Source organism: Vipera ursinii (genome assembly GCF_947247035.1).
Source record: "Vipera ursinii genome assembly, chromosome: 4".
Classification (NCBI taxonomy): Eukaryota; Metazoa; Chordata; class Lepidosauria; order Squamata; family Viperidae; genus Vipera; species Vipera ursinii.
Window position 1 is genome coordinate 18,148,726 of NC_139514.1, and position 22,212 is coordinate 18,170,937.

The 22,212-nt window shown below is 40.3% G+C and overlaps 1 protein-coding gene across 1 annotated transcript in view; it reads right to left on the reverse strand.

Annotated features, from left to right (window-relative positions):
• Nucleotides 1-1,408: 1,408 nt before the first annotated feature.
• The window catches only part of ALKBH8 (alkB homolog 8, tRNA methyltransferase), a 51,141-nt gene continuing 30,337 nt past the window's right edge, over nucleotides 1,409-22,212 (reverse strand). The window contains exons 9-11 of the mRNA XM_083362840.1: nucleotides 18,046-18,302; nucleotides 4,721-4,870; nucleotides 1,409-2,106 (exon numbers count right to left, since the gene is read on the reverse strand). Coding sequence (XP_083218966.1) covers nucleotides 1,552-2,106; nucleotides 4,721-4,870; nucleotides 18,046-18,302 — 962 coding nt within the window. The 3' untranslated portion in view covers nucleotides 1,409-1,551. The remainder of the gene's footprint in view (nucleotides 2,107-4,720; nucleotides 4,871-18,045; nucleotides 18,303-22,212) is intronic.

Sequence of the window (22,212 nt, forward strand, 5' to 3'; positions counted from 1 at the left end):
TTTATGCAAGCTTTTTTGCTTTTGTACAGAGTACTGTACAAAAATTGTCATGTCTGTTTTGTAACTTTCAATTGGACAAAATTAGAAGGTATAGATCAATAATTATTGAACCGAGGTAACTCAAAAAGACTAACTTTCTGAATGCCGGGACTTATTACTGTTAAGGGAATGAAATTTGGGGAAGTTGTGGCTGCTTCAGCACCACCTTACTCAACAATTATGTGATCTTCATTTCCAATGTTCCCTGATACCTTCCTGGTCACTTGTGCAATTATTATTTTTTTGCCTGTTGGAAGAAGGGAAGGGAAGGGAAAGGAAGGGAAGGTCCATGTTACCTGCCAGCTTCCCACAAGAAACTCAAAAGAAAGGAAATTGGAAGTCGATCCAATTGCCTTTTTGCCTGCCATAGTTACTCTATTTCTCTGTTTAGTTAAGGAAATGTCTCTGAAACAATGACCCAATGGTCACAGGTTGTCTATTATCAATTAAAAATGAAGTCTTAATGGAAACATAAAGCTGACAAATAGAAACTGTATTCTGAAACTTTAAATTTTGATACTCTGTATCTTTATATACCTTTTTGGTATCTCTACACAGAATCATTTTTAATAATGAAAATTAGTGGAATATTCGCTAGAAAATATTATGCATCAGTCCCTTTCTCTCTCTCCCTCACTGTATATTAATTTGATTTCTATGCCAATGATGTTTGTATCTTATAGAATCACCAACCAAGTATAAGTGCAGGGCTGTATATAATTAAAAGATTCACAGGTCCTTTTTGCAAATACTTTTAGAATTTATGACCAAATTTAATGATGTGGGAGATTGCTAAGTACATGGGAATGTGCCAGTTGGCCTCTTATTTCTCTTTTTCTGCAGTTGTGGTGAAGGAGACAATGGGCAAGCTTGCTAGAACAATAATAGAGTGCTGGCACTGCCTTGAACCAAAGATTCTATATTACCTTTCAAAATGTCCCTTTGTTGCCTCTCCTACTCTGAAACCATTCCAGGCCTTCTCTTCTGTTCCTGCATTAATTTCAAATACATTTCATTGCTTCATTATATTGACCACATGCTCTGTCCTTCTTTGATCAAATCCTTAAGATGGTCTGAGGTATTCCTACGATATTTGTTTTGGCTTGCCCCAGGTGCACAGGACCAGAATTCACTGTAACCCGTTAGTTTTGCTAAATAAAATAGTTGTTTATATCCTTCCATAGGTTTGACATTTCTCAAGAAATTATTGTTCCTCTGCATTTGGGAGCATCAAATCGGAAACTTTCAAAATTTGATCACATCTCTTTGAACCAACAGATCTGTAATTTGCAAGGATGATCATGAAATCATAAAGGATCATCATAAAATTTCATAAATCGGGGAAAAAACAAGGCACTCTCTCCTTGGAGGATGTAGAAGTGATATTTATTTTTTTAAAAATAGAAACACAATACCAAAAGCCAAATGCCAAGGTAGCCAATCATGTTTTAGAAATAATTGTATCCATAAATCCATCAAAGACACAGCTGCCTCCATGGAACTGTGAAGGTGTCACTGCTTTTCAAGAACCACACACCAGTTTCCTTGGTCATAATAACTTTCTTGCACCTTTATGCAATCTAGTTGTTTACACAGCTGTTCCAGTTCACCTTCACAGAAGACGTGGTAATAGCGGTGAAAAACAGGGTTGGGTTCTGGAGCATTTGTAGAGCCATCCAGAGGCTGACAAAACTTGGCATGTCTTGTCTTTTTCGTTATTCCATCTTTCAGATGCCAAGGGACCAAGACATCTTGGGATTCAAAGGAAGTTCTGTTTGTATGAATTGGCAAGCTGGCAGGAACCACCTGGTTTGGACTGTTGCTCATCCCCTTAGGTTGATTACAGTCCTTGATGGGCTGTGCTAAACCTTGGCATTCAGTGCTGCCTGTTTTATTTAGTGTGTCGCTGACAGCTTTGCCAAGACTTTTATCACTAGCTTTTTTCCCTTTCAGATACTTCGACTTCCGCTCCTTGTATTCCTGTTCCATTGCCCAAACGTAAACAAGTGCTTTCCCACCTGGTCTCAGCAACCGAGTTAGTTCACAGAGCACAGCCAGCCTCCTCTCCTACTCAAGGGGGAGAAACACAGTCAGTCATTCTAAAGGTAAAAGGGAACAAACTAAAAATTGTACTTCAGAACAAAACAAAATACCGTATTTTCCGGCGTATAAGACGACCCGGCGTATAAGACGACCCCTGACTTTTAAGATTTTCAAGGTTTTTCATCTTATACGCCGGAAAATACTTACATGCCCTGCCCTCCCTGTCCGTTGCAGAGGAGGCGAAGGCCCGACTGGCCCCGCCGGCCCTCCCGCTGCTCCTGCGCTTCTGCCGGCCCCCAAGGCGCAGCGTTTCCCAGGCAGCAGGCAGCGCCGGAGGGCAGCCGCCACCCCGCCACGGCCGGCGCCCCTCCTGCTTCCCCCCAGGCCTTGAACTTCTCCCATTCGGCACAGGGTGGGGCAGCTCCACCCGCAGCCTCTTTTTTAGAACTCATGTGCCGCTTCCCTCTCACTGTCGGCCGAGGCGCGCTCGGCCCGGGCTCCCGGTCCCTCTTCCTGGCCGGCTTCCCGCCCTGCCCCTCATGGAGCTGGACTGGGCGTGCAGCCTCTCGGTGTGGCTGCTTTTCGTGGGCAGCCTGGCAGTGCGGCTCCTGCGCTCGGACCTGTTGCTGAGCCGGCGGCTGCTGCTGCGCATGGGGCTGCTGGCCGTCCTGCAGGCGCTGGGCCAGGCCGTCCTGCTGCTGCCCCTCAGCGCCGCACTCACAGCGGCTGCCTGCTGGCTCGTCTTGGCCAGCACCGCCCGGCGGAAGCGCATCCCCACAGGGGGGAGAGCGGTGCTGGTGACAGGTGAGTCCGGCGGGTGCGAGGCCCTCCCCTCGGGCCAAGAGCCAACGGGCAGCGCCGCCTTCGCGTGGGGAGAGCCGCCCAACGCTCCCGCTCAGCCGTGTCCCGGAGCCGCGCCGGAGATAGCTCGATTGCACGGGGCGGCCCGGCTTTGCAAGAACGGGGACGCTCGACTGATTATTTTTTTCCGGCGTATAAGACGACCCGGCGTATAAGATGACCCCCCAACTTTTGAGAAGAAAGTCGTCTTATACGCCGGAAAATATGGTACAAAACAGAGCTCAGTGAATTAGAAACACTGTACTATTCTTTAGTCTGTACATTTCTACTTTTTTAAATTTATACATCTTTCAGGCCTTTCAGAATTATATATCAATGAAATTAACATAATTAATATACAATGATTTTTTTTCTTAAAAAACAGCAAACAATAAAATAGCTAAATATGCAGAACAAGTAACTGCTACCATAACATCTGAGCACTTTGTTGAAAGAAAGAACTAAGAACCACTGTAATTACGGGTAGTCCTCGATTTACAAACGGTTGTTGCTTAGTGACTATTTGAAGTTACTTAGGACCCACATTCAACGCTCTGACAGCTGCCCATGCCCTGGTGCTCAGCAACCGCCCGCATCAACCGCCGTTTGCAGCATCCTGCAGCCAAGGAGCTACAATTTATGTTTTTGTTGGAAAGCACATTTATTTCCAGTTTCTAGGAAAAAAAAACACCCATAGCGAATAATAGTTCGCTTAACGACTGTGACATTTGCTTTACAAATGCTGCAAAAAAGATCATAAAACCAGGAGCGGTCACATGAAGATTCATTTAATGACTGACACAACTTATGACCATAATTGCAAGCTTAATTACCGACGTAAGTCGAGGAGTACCTGTAGAACATAACAAAATAGATCTCTCATAGTAAGGAAGCCCACATGAACTTCCTTAACTGTATTAGGAATGTTAACAGGGCACGTAACTGGATTTCCTTTGAAAGGGAAGTAATGGCAGGTCTAATTAGGCAAAAGAGGTCTTCCAGTAGCTAAGCTTAAATCCTTTATCCTCTGTTCTGACACTTTTTTTAAAAAAAACTATTGGTTGTGTTGTAACTTAGCAAAACTGAGAACCACTGGATGCAAGTTCTATGATTTGTTCACATCCAGAATAGAAAAGGTTAATGCCACGTTGGTGAAATCCTAGCTTACAAAAGCTAACGTGGAGAGCAAAGTCTTGCAAAAAAGATTCAGAAGAGTCAGAAGAATCTCTCATCACAAGGCAACACTGGATTCATAATTTGTTTCAATAGACCCATCTCCAGTGAAGTTGAATCAGGATCACTGCTAAGTGGTCCAACATGTGCTTTGTGTAAAAAGTTTCAGATTTCACAGCAGCATCTTCAGAGAACAAAAACTTAAGATAATATGCCAGGGAATATGAAGAACCACTGCCAATCAGGAGAGACCGAACTGAAGAATTTGTATTGCAGGCTGTTTGGGGCGTTAAGAAATTTAGAAAAGTTGAGCGGGACAAGAATTTCACAGGATGGGAAGGTACTCCAGAATTTCTTTTCCATTTTCTTTCTTGCCCCCGCTCCCACCCCAGAAAATAGTTATAGATAGAAAAAATAAGCACAGTAAGCCTTAATTCAACGGTGCCACTAATTGTGATGTGAAAATCAAAGAAGCAATCTGGAAGTTCTTTAGGAGTTGCAAAAATAGAACTGACAATCAAAGCTAACTAATCCCTGGAATGAAAACAACAGCAACAACAACAGCCATGAAACAGAAGGACAAACTATATTACAATCTTTCCACTTTTAGGCAGTTTTAACCTACCAGTGTTGAAAAATGATGGATGACCGCAATGGATATGCAGGCATCACACGAACCGCTCCGTATTGGCAGAGTGAGCGCATCGCATACAAAAGCCTGAAATTCCTTCTCTCCACAGATGTCTACTAGAGTCTTACTACGGTCACAGCCAAACTGTTAAATAAAAAAAAAGTGTGAGAAACCAAGAATGAACATTAAAATTATGCGGCTTTTCATAAATAAGCAACAGTCAGAGACCCAGTTTTCTAGATCCAATATTGAAATGTTGATTAATTTTTATCTCTTTAGGGAAGAACCCAAATAATGATCTAAGTGCTGAATTAACAACATACACGCATACATCTTCAGTGAAAGGAACGGTAACAGCTGGCTGCCCAGATGTGAAGGACTGTAAACTCCACATTGCACCTGCAGGCATCAGAGCTTTACGTTTCTCTCTTTTATGCTGTTCTTTTAACACAAACCACCACACTGACTGCCTTGATTTATAAACCTCCTTTTTTACCCCACCAAGACTTATGGGATAGTTCAATATTAGCTGCATTTTATAGAAGGTGAGCTTGCCAACTCTGTCTAAATGGTATTAAAAAACCCAATTGCTTGATCCCTCAGTACTATTAAGAAATCAGTTCTCTTTCACATTCCTGCCATCAAGACACCCCATCTGGGATCCAACTGACATAAACGAATAGGGTTTACACTTTAATTCCACTTTCTATTATCATCTGATATGCATAGAAGCAACAGGAAATGGATCCTGACTGATCCGGTGCTCCATGTTTCCCCCAGGAAAAGATAATATTTGTCACATCTTCCATCTATTGCATTGCCACTGTACATCCTGTCAATTTGCCAAATAAAAAAAAGTGGGGGGGAAGGACAGCTACCTCTGCCCCTTTTAATTTTCTTTTTCTCCAACTAGACAATTCACTTAGGAATGCTTGCAGCAATATTAGCCCTGACCTTGTATATTTGAAATACATTCTGCTGCCCCACGTCTCTTCCATAAGACACTCAAAACAGCTTGGAATAAAAATCAATGCATGTACGGTTATTAAGTGGAAGACATCAGAACTACAATGAATACAAGGCTAGGCTGAACGCAAAAGTCTAGGTTGAGCATAGTTCCACCCACCATCTTATCCAATTTCCACTGCAGATGGCCTTAACGCATTTTTCATGAGAACAGTATCAAGGTTACCTTTTCACTGGTGCCACTTAGCTGCTCTTACTGCCTACCTTCTAATGTTACTTTTGACAAGACTATTTGATAACTGAAAATATAATAATTAGCTACCAGCCAAGTGATAGGAGACAAGTTCAGATAGAGACTATTTGTCACTGGCAATGTATCTGTATACAGATCTTCTTTGCTGACAACCACAAGTTCCTTCAGACGGTCCTCATGGGTAGGGTGGTATTCAGGTTTATGAGTAATATAAACCATGGTTCCTAGAATTACTAATTACTAGAATTACAATTTTTGGCAGTAATTGTAAATACTGAAGAACTCCTACCCCTAAAAAACTTTATCCACATTTTGGAACGAGGTAGTCTCAACAGGCAGAGCAGTCCATCTATAGAAGACACTGAGACATTTTCTTTTGGTCTGAGATCAGAGGTTTTTTTTTAAAAAAATAATAATCTGTGGCATGAAAAGGGCATTATTCTGTTGCTGTTAGACAGCTATATAGTTACATCCCTCCCTTTTTTCCCCAATCAGTAAGAAGTTCAGAGACAGTCCGGATTGGGTTTATTAATTTACTACCAACTGTATAATAATAATAAACCTTTATTGTCAAAGTACATGTGTACATTGAGATTAGCTGAGCCTCCCCCCGTGCTCTCTCCCCCCAACACACAGTGACAACAAACCCTCCATCCCACCACACTATGTGAACCAACTACACCACACACCGGCCTCCCAAGTCAATACTGCATAAGATTATGTCCTATTTAAAAGCCTAACAGCCCACGGATAAAAGCTATTTTTCAGCCTGTTGGTACGGCTGGCTATATTTCTATATCTCCTACCGGATGGTAGGAGAGTAAAGAGATACCGTCCAGGGTGTGAGTCATCCCTGAGAATCTTCCTCACTCTTCCAAGGCAACGAGCCCTGGCGATGTCATCCAGTGGTGTCAGGGAACAGCCCACAATGTCTTGTGCTGTGCTCACTACCCTCTGTAATACTTTCCTGTCCGCGGCTATCAGACCAGCATACCAAACCACAATACCATACGAGAGGACGCTCTCTATGGTAGACCGGTAAAAGAGGGTCATTAGCTGTTGTTCTACCCTGTTCTTCCGCAAGACCCTAAGAAAGTGAAGCCTCTGTTGGGCCTTTCTAGCCACCTGGGTTGTGTTAACTTTCCAGGTCAGATCTTCACAGAGGTAGACTCCCAGAAATTTAAAGGAGGAAACTCTCTCTACACAGTTCTCTCCAATGTAAAGTGGGGCAGGTTCCTCCTTTTTTCTCCGGAAGTCTATGTATGTTTCCTACCACAGCCCAGTTCAAATAGCATGGAAACACACAGCAGGAGAGATCAATTTAATTTTCAACCTCAACAAAAGGAGCACTGTAGCACTCTCATTTGACCTTCAGATCGCATCAAATGACTTTGTGGAAATCCAGCAGGATTGTGGCAGAAGCACTTCTACTGTATTGCTACTATCAACTTGACAGCAGCAGCTACAAATTGAAGGAGATTTGAAAAAGAAACCCCAGACTGAATCCCAAGTAGTTTTTCCATTGGTGCAAGAAACAAACAAGCTTGATATTTCTGCCCCACACTTACAGCTTAAAACTCTAGTCTGGTCCTCAGGGATACCTCCTGCAATGCCTGCTGGGTGCCATGCCCGATCTGGTTTTATTACTTTTTAGTTTCTTTTTTGAAAAATGACAGAAAGCTAACGTTGTGCAAAGCAAACTGTCAGGCTCAAGCATTACCTTTATTTCAGATAATGTTCATTCTACATGGACCCATAAAAGCTGGAAAGGGAGACTGGATAAATTCTGCCCTTGGATAAAATAGGTATTTTGTGACTAAGCATATCCCCTATGGCAGCCTTTTGTGAGAATGCATATAACATGATCTCAAAATTTAGGAACATCCACTAAATTCTCCATCAGTTGTGACTCCTGGTTTATACTCTCCTGCAATATATCACGCTATTTCCAAGAATCCCACAAGGCTTTCTGAACAGAAAGGTAACATATAAATATGCACACCTACACACCTTACAAGGATGTTTCAGAGGTTGCCAAGGTGAGCGGGTAAAGCCCAACTTTATGAGTGAAATACTTTTCTATTCATAGATTATAAAAAATTATGGCTAGTCATAATCATCATGGCAATCCAGGAATCGGTCTGCTTACAGGCAAAATATGATATTTGCAAAGAGGAAATAAATTACATATAAAAAGTTTATTACAGTAAAAAAACCAACATCAGAGGGAATCATGCAAATCTGTACCATGGCTTGCTTGCTATGAATATGAATGTTGATCTACAAGACTAATTTTAGTTGATGGATTAGCTACTAGAAAACAATAAAAAGAGAATGCAAAAGCTATAAACTAGGTTTGATTCGTGCACTTGCATATATCAAATGAAAATAATGGCGTGTAAAGTCAAAAGATGGAGCATAAAAAAACCAATAAATAGTTTCCTTTGGTAACTCTAACAATTTACTCATTTGTATTAACATAAATGGAATTTTTAAACAACAGGTTATTTATTTTAGTGTTTCCAGCCAAGACAGACGAAATTCTCAATTTAGTCAGTTTTAGCTGCCAGTTACAAAGTGGTTTATTGACAGAATATATGCCAGATCTAATTCTCAAAGCAAATTTGCTCCATTTCATTAAAGGGAAAGAGCTTTAAGGAAAAAATTATATCCCGCATTTCAGTTTTGTTGGATTAGGATAAATGTAAAGTGTACACCAATTGCACATAGTGCTATTCATATTATAGATTGGCCGTAACTGGGAAATCTTTATTGCTAATGGTGCCAATTTCATTACTGGGTACGATCATAAAGACTTTGATTTTAATTAAGAACATTACAGCACCGGAGCCCACCATCTGCAGAACAGATTGCTCTCCAAACAAACAAATTGGTCCATTCTGGTGTTTACAAGGACTAAAAAAGAAATTTTTCATGACTCGGTGAAAAAAAGAATGTTAAAACAGTGATGAAAACAATTTCTAACAAAGAGACCTGTTATATACTTTAAAGCTGGGAGAAAGGGATGGAATTTGGACCTTCATACGAACATCTCAGCAACTAAATAGAGACTCAAGAGGCAAACTTGGTTCTCTTGTAAAGAGACAACATTCCAATCACTGCAATCACTTTCTGTTGTCCCAAGAACAGTAAAAATGGACAGAGAAGCAGGAATTCAATCAGACAACCCTGAAACGACCTTGAAAGAGACAACAACACCTTACTGTGATAAAATGTAATGAGTAACAGCTTAGCTAACCAAGAGGAATAAAGCATATGACAGCCAGAATATGAAGTCCTAATTTGCATCTAAATTATATCACATAATTGCAAAGTCAGGCTTAGTTGTAACGTCCTATGTAGCAAAGTGAATCCGTTGCAAAAAGATTAGATCTTGCAATAAAATAAAAATACTTCAGAGCATCAAGTATTTCAAGTGTGATTAAAAATACAAAGGATATGGCAGCTCCAGAGAAAATTTCCCTTTAGTATAAATGTGATGAATACTGGATGCATGTCCATGGAAACTGGAAAGAGATAATTACTGCAAACTTGCATTTTATCATTTCTCAACTAGTGCTGTGATCCCATTCAGATTATCAGAGGTTATTTTAACATTTTTCTAACTAATTAACTTTCTTCCTCTCTCGACATGCTTCTGTGACCAGGATTGATTCAGAGACGAACTTCAGCCCAGCAACCGATTTGGAATGCCAAGGCTGAACTTTGGGGCATGTGCAATAATGCAGATGAATACCGATGAGCTTTTTCCAACAGTGGTACAATCACCCGGCTTGCCAACAAGATCTTCTGCATTCAATATGCTATTTGTATTCATACCCTTGATGTATGGCAAAGACAGAAGGGACAGATGCAACCTTGAACCAGCCGATTTGAACAAATGAGAACAAAAAAGCAGAAGTCCATAGAATGCAAAAGCGCTTCGGCTATGAGATTACGGAAGATGCAGGACAGATAACAGTGCCACTTGTAACGGGGACAGATGAAACCAGCAGCTGAAAAAGGTCACACTGCAACTGATGAAAGAATAGTGGAGAATTTCATCGTTTAAGCAAGGAGGTATAGACCTCCCCCCAAGCAGGGAAAAATGAGCAACTTTTTAGCACAACCTCTGCGGGGAATTCAGTGCGGATAATCCTCGACTTAAACCAGTCAATTAGCGACCATTCAAATTTAAAACAGACCCTCCTGAAAAAGCCAATTATGACCTGGTTCTGAAGTTCCAACAGCCAGCCCCCTAGTCATGTGAACACATTTGGGGTGCTCAGCAACCAGCCCACACTTACACCTGTTTGCAGCGTCTTGCAGACACATGATTGCAATTTATGACATTTCCCCCAGAAACCAGCACTTACTTCCAGTTTGCAACAAAAACCCACCCATAGTAAACAATGGGTTCACCTAATGACTGATGCATTTCCTTAACAACCGCTGCAAGAAAAGGTTGTAAATTGTGTGTGTGTTCTTTTTCGATCATGGCAAAAATATCAACTACATAGTGTGAAATTTGGAGATGTGTCTTTAGGAGTACTCTTGCTTCCAGATGTTGCATTACTGTCCATGCTAAGAATCCTGAGATAGACTGGTGTTTCTCTGATATGTTTTCATTTATACATTGATATTTTGGGCTGGCTACTGATATTAGTAATACTGTTGCTTCATTGTTATCTTATTATTATTTTATGACTAACATTTGAATCTTGTTCATGTACAGGTAGTCCTCAACGTACGACCACAATTGAGCCTAATATTTTTGTTGTTAAGTGAGACATTTGTTAAGTGAGTTTTGCCCCATTTTACAACTTTTCTTGCCACAATTGTTAAGTGAATCACTGCAGTTGATAAGTTAGTAACCTGGTTGCTAAATAAATCTGGCTTCCCCATTGACTTTGCTTGTCAGAAGGTCACAAAAGGTGATCACATGACCTTGAGACACAGCAAAGGCCATAAATATGAACCGGTTGCCAAGAATCTGAATTTTGATCCCATGATCATGAGGATGCTGCAAAAGTCGTAACTATGAAACACGGTCATAAGTCACATTTTTCGGTGCTATTGTAACTTTGAACAGTCACTAAATAAATTGTTGTAAGTCGAGGACTACCTGTATTTAACTATACAGAAGTTGGCTCTAAAATGACCATCCAAAACCACAACATTAAAATACAATCTTGAGGAGAAAGTGATTTCTAGTTTACCTCTCAGATGATGGGAGCGGCATTTACTAAATAGCGGTAAAGAGCCATTTTCAATCGCTTTCCAGGTGATGAATCTCATCAATAAAGAGATGGTTTCAGAACTCATGCCCCTTACATGATAACAACTACTAAAAATAATCTAATGATTTTTAGATGAAAACTTAATGAAAAAGCCCTTTTCTTTAGATTTCAATAAAATCGAGAATAGAATATATAAAAGAATAGCTCCTGCCCCATTTTTGGTTTCCATATCAAGTGACTACATTTCTTTAGACCAGAAAAGAAAGAAGTCAAAATGTTACGGTTTCATCCTAAACAGTAGCCATATTTCAGCAGTAGCCCCATTTATTTCTATTATCGAAGTAGCAATTAAGACAGAAAATGCAGAAGAGAGTAATTGTAAGGGGGCATGCAACCCAGGAGAGATTAATTACTTATCCAAGTTCAGGGAACAAAAAGGAACATGAGATGCTGTGGGCATTTAGCTTTACTTCATAATAACTAACTCCATCAGGTAGAATTAAATCATTTAAGTCCATTGAAATCTGATTGATGTAATGTATCAGAAAACTAATGAAGAGAGAACTACATCTAATTTTGAAATGAAATTACGTGGCTCCCCAGAGAAATATCTCAGCTATAACTAATAGCATGAGAGTCTTGAGAAAGCAAATTAAATTCTGGCAAACGCATACAAACACAGCAAGAAGGATGACAGCATGCAGAGGAAGAGAGAGTAATTCCCTTGGTCTACTTGTTCTGAATCAGGCCTTTAACATTTGCTTCACGTAAAGCTTTGTTTTCCCCATAGAGAAAGCTGTATCACCTTTTGGGGGAAAAGATGCTATGTTGAAAATGAGAAGCCTATCTCTCGCTGGCAGATGTGTTTCCAGCAACTTGCATTATACTTTTAAGCTTTTGCTGTTTGCTGCTTCTAGTCTTTAATCTCCGAGATACTTTAGCTTCTTGACTGCTAATAAAATCTGAGTATCCAAGCTTCCCACGAGCAAGCCCTTGGTATTCTGTGGAGCAGAGATGAAATCCATCAGCGGTTTTTACTACAAATGGCTGCCTTGAATGCCTCCAAGGCATTTCAAAACAACAGGACCATTTCCCATCATCTACTGACGGGGCGGGGAAGAGGGGACCCAGGTTCATTTCATCAAATCTGTAAAGTGAGGTATTTATTTCAAGGTGCTTAGAAGGGCATTACAAAAGAGTTGGGCACCTGACAAGGCTCCTGTTATGGACGTAAGGGTATTTTCCCCCTTCTTCTGCTGTCTCCTGTTCACTTGCATCTGCCGTCTGCAGAGGAGCAAGGAGGAGCTATAACTGCCTTGACTTTTCCTACTGCAAAGCAATTCAAAATCAACTCGGAGGAAAAGGATCACTGAACCTTCAAGTAGCAACAAAGAGAGATGATGGTGGTGAATCAGCTCATGGACAGGGAACTGTGACAGTCTTGCTGAAGGACCTCTACAGTATGTTGATGACACAGAGCTAATTCACATATTGCACTAAGCCATGGTTTCTCAAATAAACTGTAATGGGCTGGGGTGATTTCACATGCCTTAAAGATTCATTCTGTACATGGTGGATATTTATGTTAAGGGTTTTCAAACATTTCTAGACCACGTAACTTCATTAGGGAAAAAAAATAAAACTCCTGATAAAGAGACACAGCCTACAGCAGTATTTCTAGACCTTGAATGTGTGGACTTCCACTCCCAGAATTTGAGAGTTGAAGTCCATGCGATTAGGGGACTGGAGGGTAAAAAATATGAAGAACAGATGCAGGAATTGGGTTTGTCTAGTCTAGTGAAAAGAAGGACTAGGAGTGACATGATAGCAGTGTTCCAATATCTTAAGGGGCTGCCACAAAGAAGAGGGAGTCATGCTATTCTCCAAAGCACCTGAAGGCAGGACAAGAAGCAATGGATGGAAACTAATCAAGAAGAGGAGCAACCTAGAAATAAGGAGAAATTTCCTGACAGAACAATTAATCAATGGAATGATTTGCCTCCAGAAATTGTGGGTGCTCCATGACTCCTTTTTTCCTTTCTTTCACTTTTTCTCTATATTGATATTATAAAAATGTTGGAGTCTTTCAGAGTAAAGGTTTATTATTGTCATCATCATCATCCATGGCAGATACATTTATCTCATTTCCGTTCATTTACAAAATGTAAGTTGCTATTAAAATCTCTGCTATTACAATGCATCTGCTTTCAGCAATTTATTTTAAATCATGAGGAAACTATTGAATTATGAATAGGCATATTTATGTCTGAAAGATGTAGCTTGGAAATAATTATTAGTTACATTGCAGACTCCAATTTTTGAGCAAAACCTACTGGATTGAAAAATCAGAGCATCTTAATGATAGATTCCCACAAAAAGAAAGTTAAAAGATGTAATATTCCCTTGTTTCCTTCAAAAATAAGTTGATATTAAGATTGGCCATTTTGGGGGGGGGGGGAGTTGTAAACCTGGTTTTCACTTGTTGGAATCTGTCTTTGACAATACCTATACATGAGAATTGACAACTAATGTACTCATTTAAAAATATTCTATCCTTTTTGATGATCTTCATCTAATAAGATTTTAGAACATCTGCCTTTTTGTTCTTATAAGATTTCAGCCTACACATTAATTTGATTTTGATTTTTGGCTACTGCAATATCATGCAATGATGCCTACTACCTACAAATGTTGGGTATGTTGATCAGTTTTATGACTGAATGTAAGATTTGCTACAAAGAAATACCACAATACCTCAGGCTGCAGGCATCCATCACACGCCACAATAATATTAAAATATTGTGAGCATCGGGACAGTGCTACATAAATTATGCAATTGTGCAGCTGCATCATGACATCAAAAACAGGTAACTTGTGTTGCTTGCATGATAATGTAAATTTCTCCCCCCACTCATCACAGTGGATGCCTATGATTAGAGTGGAGTTATCTACTGAAAAGATAAGAAAAATATGAGAAGTTAACCTGAGATCCTTTGACACACTTACTATAGAAATTAAAACATTCTCCCACTGTTTACAAAATATAAAAATCTGTAATTATTCCATTCATTTCTTGGCATCGCCAAATCAAATTGATTTATTGAGAATAAATATCTATAGAAACTAATAATAAGGGTTTTTTCTAGTTTCAAGGATTTAACAAACATTAACAAAATTTAACAAAGAAAACAAATTTAGTTTCAAGGATTCCACAAAGAAGAGGGGGTCGACCTATTTTCCAAAGCACCAGAAGGCAAGACAAGAAACAATGGATGGAAACTAATGAAGGAGAGAAGCAACCTGGAATTAAGGAGAAACTTCCTAACCATGAGAACAATTAACCAGTGAAACAGCTGGCCTTCAGAAGTTGTAGGTGCTCCATCACTGGAGGTTTTTAAGACGAGCTTGAAGAGCCACTTGTCTGGAATGGTGTGGGATCTCCTGCTTGTGTTGGATCATTAGAGCACCTCCGGGGTCCCTTCATACTCTGTTATTCTGTTAAAGATCCAGGAGTTGAATAAAATAATGCAGTTCTTGAATTTGGACTTGGAAGGGGGAACATCTACCTTCATGTAGATGGTCACCTGATCAACATTATCAACTGCACAAGTAGAGATTCCTAGCAATGTAGTTCAAACCAGCTAGCTGATCATTTGAGACTCCAGAATACTGATTTCCCGCTTCCAGTGAAAGTAGGAAAACATTTAAAGAGGGGGAGGGAAAGATTATTTCTGCACTGTACATATCCATGTTCATGTATGATATATAGGGGTATATGTTCAGGAGGGTGCACCCATGTTTCAGGCTATGACCTCTGATTCAGCCATGAGCATAAGAGTCAAGACGAAAGCTTGCCATCATCCATAGACTATAATGTGTAACAGGTTTTATAATAATACAGCCAGTTGTTTGTTATAGTCACAATATGTGATGAGAGAACAATGCTTGACTGACAATAAAATTCAGTGTATATTCACTAAAAATACCATTTGCTGTGCTTGACAGAATCTACAGTCAGGTAAAGCACCCACTGGATTGTAGCTTAAAATTCCTGATGGATTTTACCTCAAACAAAGCAAGCAATCTAGATTTATTAGACAAAAATAATCCCATTTCCTAAATTTACCTTCAAAGAAAATAGATTAGACAGAGGGAAAACAAGATAGATTCTCATGCAATAAGATTTTTCTTCTAAGAAAGTCCCTAAACCACTTCAAGATGGCCATTCTCAAGAAAAATAACTTAAAAAGCCACATTTCCTCTTGGAACAGCTGTATTAAAAGTCAACATATTCTTTCATTCTTGTACCCATGGATTATATGGAGCCAAAGGACATTTATCACACTACATTAATCACCAAGCAAGACTGTGCTATATTCACAACTGCTTTATGGGCTGATAGTGTAAACTCTCTCCTATATCCCTCACTCTTTGTATCTCCTACATTTTATTTCTCTCAGAACTTATTTTCACATCTCCTGTCACCCCATATTATGGACAATATTCCATGCTACTGCTAATGTAGATGATGGTCCAAGAAATCGTGGTGGATATAATTCTAACAAACAAAAAACCCAAACAATTCTAATTTGGTAACCATGATAAGTCTGAAACCGCAAAAGCAAAATAATTATTGTGTATTTTTAATTACATTTCAAGGTATCAGGGGTTTCTCATTTGTTTAAAGTCAGTAGAACCTGATGATCAGAAAATGTTCAGCTGCAATAAGAAGCCCTTTATAACTCTTTCTATCTGAACAGATCCAATAATCATCTGAAATTGGCAGAGGCTTTATGGAAAATGACTTAGGAGTGTTGCAACCTGCAGTTCAGTGAAACAATTATTCAGCTCTAGCAGCCCCTAACTGAAAGTAATTTCATCTAGCTCCAAAAATGCTATCCAGTTTTAATTAATTCACATTAATTAATTTTATATACCACTGAGAACAATGTAATTTCCTGATTATACCCACCGTATGGACCTAACCTCTTACACCTAGATGGTAATGACTTGAACATATGACCCCACCATCAATATTTGGTTTGGGCAATGTGGTAACGAACAACTAAAACCTCTTAAACTGACCTGATAGCCAGGATAAACATATAGAGAAGCCAAGGAGGACAATACGTTTGCTTTACAGATTACTATCCATCAGCCCTAAGAGTTTGAACAGCAATTGTAAAAAAATAATTAGTCTGAAGCTAAGCAAATTCTCCTGTGATTTTAGCTTGAAGACCTATTGCTTCACTGTCTGTGCTCTCATGTTTTCTTGATTTTTTTTGGATATGATTACATAATGCTTCCAGCAGACATTATTTGATATTACAACTAATGTGAATCTGAACAGTAAGCCAGACTGTGGTTTGATTTATTGTATTATCTATTCTTTTTGCAGTGGCCTGATTTATTCTATGAAAATGAAAGTTAGCAGTTTCAGACACACTCAAGGGGAAAATGTGAAAGTCACAGAAAGAAAACAAATGGGATTAATAAATAGTCAGAAGATTCCTTGTGAGGAACTATGCAATCTAATATTAAGAAAAGGCCTAAAATCCATCCAGGACTATGTATGGTTAGATTTAAAAGCATACATTAGGTATGTATCAGTCAAGATGGCCAGATCAGAAAATAAACACTGTAAGAACTATGGAAGGGACGCGGTGGCTCAGTGGGTTAGGACGCTGAGCTTGTTGATCAGAAGGTCGGCAGTTTCGCGGGTTGAATCCCGAGTGCCGCGTAACAGAGTGAGCGCCTGTTACTCGTCCCAGCTTCTGCCAACCTAGCAGTTCGAAAGCACGTAAAAATGCAAGTAGAAAAATAGGGACCACTACGGTGGGAAGGTAACAGCGTTCTGTGTGCCTTTGGTGTCTAGTCATGCCGGCCACATGACCACGGAGACGTCCTCGGACAAGCGCTGTCTCTTTGGCTTTGAAACGGAGATGAGCACCGGCCCCTAGAGTTGGAAACGACTAGCACGTATGTGCGGGGGAACCTTTACCTTTACGAACTATGGAATTCCACTTTATTGTTAAAGCGTATAATAATATAAGGTTAAAGGCCTGGCAGAGGTTATATTTTCCTGATCTTGTACCGAAGAGAGTCAAGGCTGGTCGATATTCAGCTTCTTTTTCATTCCCCCTTACCTTTTGGGGCTAAGCTATGGCTATTTAATAGTTGCTGATACCTTCTTCAAGGCCAACTCAGTACAGTTAGTCCAACAATTAAGCTCAAAATTTCTGTAGGTGACTACAGGGATGTTGCAACAATCATAAGTGTCCAAAAATTTCAGAAGTCACTTTTTTTGAATGGTCACTAAACAAATGGTTGTGAATTGAGAACTTCTTGTCCTCCTCTACAGCCTGCCTGAATAAAAAGATTTGGGGGATTTTTTTCATATATCTAACTTAGCCAAAACTATTTTGCAGTTGGGTTAGTTTAAGCACTGAAACAACTTGTGAGGTTTCTCTGAAGATTCATTCAGTTTAGATGTGATTTGATTATTTGTGGATTGCACTATAATTTTCACCTGCTTCTTGCCTCTAAAGCAAAAAAGTAAACTGCCATGATTTGATGGGATGGCCGTAAGGACTCCAACAATTAAAAGTGACTACCTGCTCTAACTTTAAAATGGCATATAATCATAATAGTAAAGTTGGAAGGGACCTTGGAGGTCATCTAGTCCAACCCCCTGCTCAGGCAGGAATGTAGCACATAAACAAACACATTCTGGTAGAGAGAAGTTCCGAAAACTCGGAAGACTAAACCTCTGGATCCGGCCACATTATCCTGGGACACGTATATTTGCCTTCATTCACATACACAAAACTTACAGAAATGCAAACAATATTTCATCTTACCATATACAAGTCTTTGCAGATGCCTAAGTACTTTCCATTGCCACATCCAACATCAGCCACAATAGCCCCACGTGGCAAACCTTTAAGGAACTCAAGCACTTGCGGCCATGGACTATGCCTGGTGTTGCTGAAATGTCTGGCAATATCTTCATACACTTCATGGACATACTTCTGCTCTAGCACAGAGGCATCTTTGTCGCTGTTGTGAAATGAGGCTACCCTCTCTTTATGCCGACTGTCGCATATAGAAGGAAATGCTGGGGGAAGGGGATTGGGAGAAGAAAGGTAGAAGACATGTTTATTTTTAATATGCTAGGTTTAGACCCAGAACAATCTTTTTATTTTATTTTATTTTATTGCCTTAATGGAGAGAATACAGACAGTTGCAAATTGAACTGTAAATTTCAAACTTAATTCTTTTTTGCAAATTTAATTACAGATAGTCCTTGGTTAACAACAGCAATTGGGACCGTGATTTCTGTTGCTAAGTGATGCATTTGTGAAGTGTTACATCACATGATCGTGCTGCTTTGCAAAGAAATTAAGGCACTGCTGACATTAAATGACTCCTGCACCGTTGTTAAGTGACGGCAGTCATGTGGTTGCTATTTGCAAAGTCCTGCAGGGTTCTCCCATTGTCTTTGCTTGTAGGAAGTCAGAAAAGACGTCCTAAATGGTGATCGCATGACTACACAACATTGCAACCAATATATGTACGAGTACCAGTTGTAACTACCAATTGTTCAGTACCACACTAAATGTGAACAGTTGTTAAGGGAGGTTCACCCATAGTTCAATAATAAGAATGCCAGCCCCCCCACCCACCCCAGTCTGTTGCTTAAGAGCAGACCTCCTTCTAAATTAGAATATTTGCTAAGTTCAAAAGGTATTCATCACTAACTGGGACATTATGAAAGAGGATTAGAGTAAGCAACAAGTCTGGAGATATCTCTCTTGGCAACTAACAAACTTCCTGTCCCACCTAATACTTTTTTATAAGTTAAACACAATATGTATCATTTTAGCCAATTGGCCAAAGCCTTTTTATTTGCCTCTGAACCTCAAATAGATGTCTTAGGCATTCTTAAAAACTGAAAATATTACAGGACATACAAATTTAGGAGACAAAGAGGAAATTAAAGAATAATCTTGCCAGCTTGTCGTTCTGGGCAACTGGCAATGAAACTGACCACACCTTTTAGGGAAAGTCCCTACAGTATGCTCCCAAAATTGGCAATATGCTTAGCCCTGCTATAAAAGTAAATAAGCAATTTACTGTGAATTAGCTGCTATGAAAATCATATTCCAGGAATGATATGCAGTAAATGGTATGACCAGGATCCAATCTACCCCAAGCGTTTCTCTATTAATAAAGTAAAAAGGTCAGGCTGGTGGCTGGTGACATTCACACATTTATGCGGCCAACAACATGGATGAAGCTTGTCATTATGTCCCTCTAGGATATTTTTCAACTTCCCAGTCTAGACTACAACTCTAGTATCTTTTGTTGCTTCCCTGCCCAAGGATTAAACAGATCCAATATTTAGCTTGTTTTGAGAATGGCGAAAGTTAGTTTGGTGCTGCCATCTACTGGACACTTGTATGTTGGAGCTACCTCCTCTTCTACTTCCAGGTCCCTGTTAATCCTCTAGCGGCTTAGAACCTTCTGGAATGGCCTTTCTGGAGACATCAAAGGGTTTCTTTTGAAGAGAAGCCCCTTCTCTGAGAGTTCAAAGAGTCCCCTCTGTCTGCCTATTCATTTTCGCTGTTTCCTAGCACTTATAAATGTCAATTTTAATCATAGTTTCATTACCGATGCACACATATATATTTTTAAAAAGAAAGTTAATTAGAAAAAAATGGTCAATGAGATGAGGGGATTATTTATTTCTTGCATTTCATCCAGGATTTTCAGAGCTTTTCAGATTTTCAGAAGGAAGAGAGAAAGGCACAATGAAGGCAAACAATATTTTTCTTTCCTTTTTGTAACCTGGTATTAAACAAGTCATGTTAGGATTGTAATACTCAGAATTTCTAGTCAGCTTATACAAGGCCAAACAACAGAAAAAGAATTGTGTGTGGGGGGGGAACCTGACCTTTATTGTGTAGGCCAGGCACGTCAAACTTGCGATGTCACGTGGCGTCGTGCGACGTATCGGAACTTTTTCCCATTGCCGAAAATGGGATGGGTGCAGTTTCTCCATGACGCTCCGGCCCGCGGGCCGGCAGTTTGACACCCCTGGTGTAGGCTAATAATTATGTATAATGACTCCACAATGACACCACCCTTAATGGCCCAGACTCTATACAGTGTATTTCAACATAACTCATTCATTTCCATACAAAATTTTTCATCAGTAGCCTAATGTTCCATCACAGAAATAAACTAAGAAATCTGGCTGTGAATCTCATGTACATGATTTGAAAGAGGAAAACAAAGCTATTATCCCGAGACTCTTGTTACAAGTGACTATGGTAAACAGACTGTTTTTTTAAACATTCATATAGCATCAATTTAACTTCTATTATAGGAAGTTAATATGCTGGAAAGCAAAGCCTACAGCCTCATCTACATTTCTTGGAAGATAGAAAGAATGGACAGTTGGCCTTTTAGCTTTGTTGGAAATGTGCCATCTGCACAGAAAAAGGGCAGTGGAAACCTTCTGGGGGTGATGCTTGGTAATTTACCTCAAGACAGCTGCTCATCATAGAACAGGAGTCTCCAAACTTGGCAACTTTAAGACTTGTGAACTTTGCCTCCCATAATCCCTTAGCTGGGGAATTCTGGGAGTTGAAGTCCATAATCTTAAAGCAAGTTTGGAGATCCCTCCCCAAGACCCTTTCTCTGAGAACATTTACAACAACGTTTCTCAACCTTGGCAAAGTTTCTCAGTCCTCGAGTTATGACCATAATGGTGCCTGTCCATTTCGAAGTCATAACCCACTGTTTGCTATGGCATGGCTTTGCCAAAAAATAGAAGTAAGTGCCAGTTTTCAGCAAAACCATAGTAAAGTGTGGTCATGTGGCCTTGGGATGCTGCAAACAGCCAAAAATGAGGCCACATTGCAGTCACTAAATCATAGGGATGGGGAGCAACCATTTGAACTTCAGATCTGGGTCCTAAGTCCCCCTTTATCAAATAGGTTGTAACTTTGTTAAGCGACCTGTCATAAATTGAGAACTTCCTATATATTCACAATATGTTAGAGAGATTAAGATGCTGAAACCAAGATTATGTGTTCTAATTCACTCTTAGGCATGGAAGCTGGCTGTGAGTTTGGGCCAGGCACTCTCTCTCAGACCAACTCATCTCATAAAGTTGCTGTTATGAGGAAAATACAGTGTCTTATGAACACCACCTGGAGTTGTAAAAAAAAACAAAAAACAAGATATACCTTTAATAATAAAGGTTGATAGGGCTCGCAACTTGGGCGTCCTCCTGGATTCACGGCTCAGTTTAGAAGATCATATAGGAGCCGTGACCAGGGGGGCTTTTGCCCAGGTTCGCCTGGTGCTCCAGTTGCGACCCTATCTGGACCGAGATGCCCTACGCACAGTCACTCATGCGCTCGTGACCTCCCGTTTAGACTACTGCAACGCTCTCTACATGGAGCTGCCCTTGAGGACCACTCGGAGGCTTCAACTGGTGCACAATGCGGCCGCGCGAATTGTGATGGGGGCTTCCCGATACTCCCATGTAACACCTCTACTCCGCGAGCTGCATTGGCTTCCGGTTGCCCTTCGGGGGAGATTCAAGGTGCTGGTGATGACCTATAAAGCCCTTAATGGCTTGGGTCCGGGTTATCTGAGGGAACACCTGCTGCCGGCATCAAGCTCCCTTCATCCCGTGCGCTCCCACAGGGAGGGCCTTCTCAGGATACTGCCGGTTAGGGAATGCCGGCGGGTTATTCCTAGGGGAAGAGCGTTCTCTGTGGGCGCGCCTGCCCTCTGGAATGATTTACCCGTGGAACTTAGGACTGCCCCCGATCTGCGTTCGTTTCGCCGGGACCTGAAAACCTGGTTTTTCAATCTATCAGGCCTGGACTGAAGGGGTTTTAGCTTTTTAAATGTTTTAATTGGGCTTAATTAATTTAATGTATTTTAATTCTATATTGTTTTTATATTGTATTTTATTCTGCCCTGTAAACCGCCCTGAGTCCTTCGGG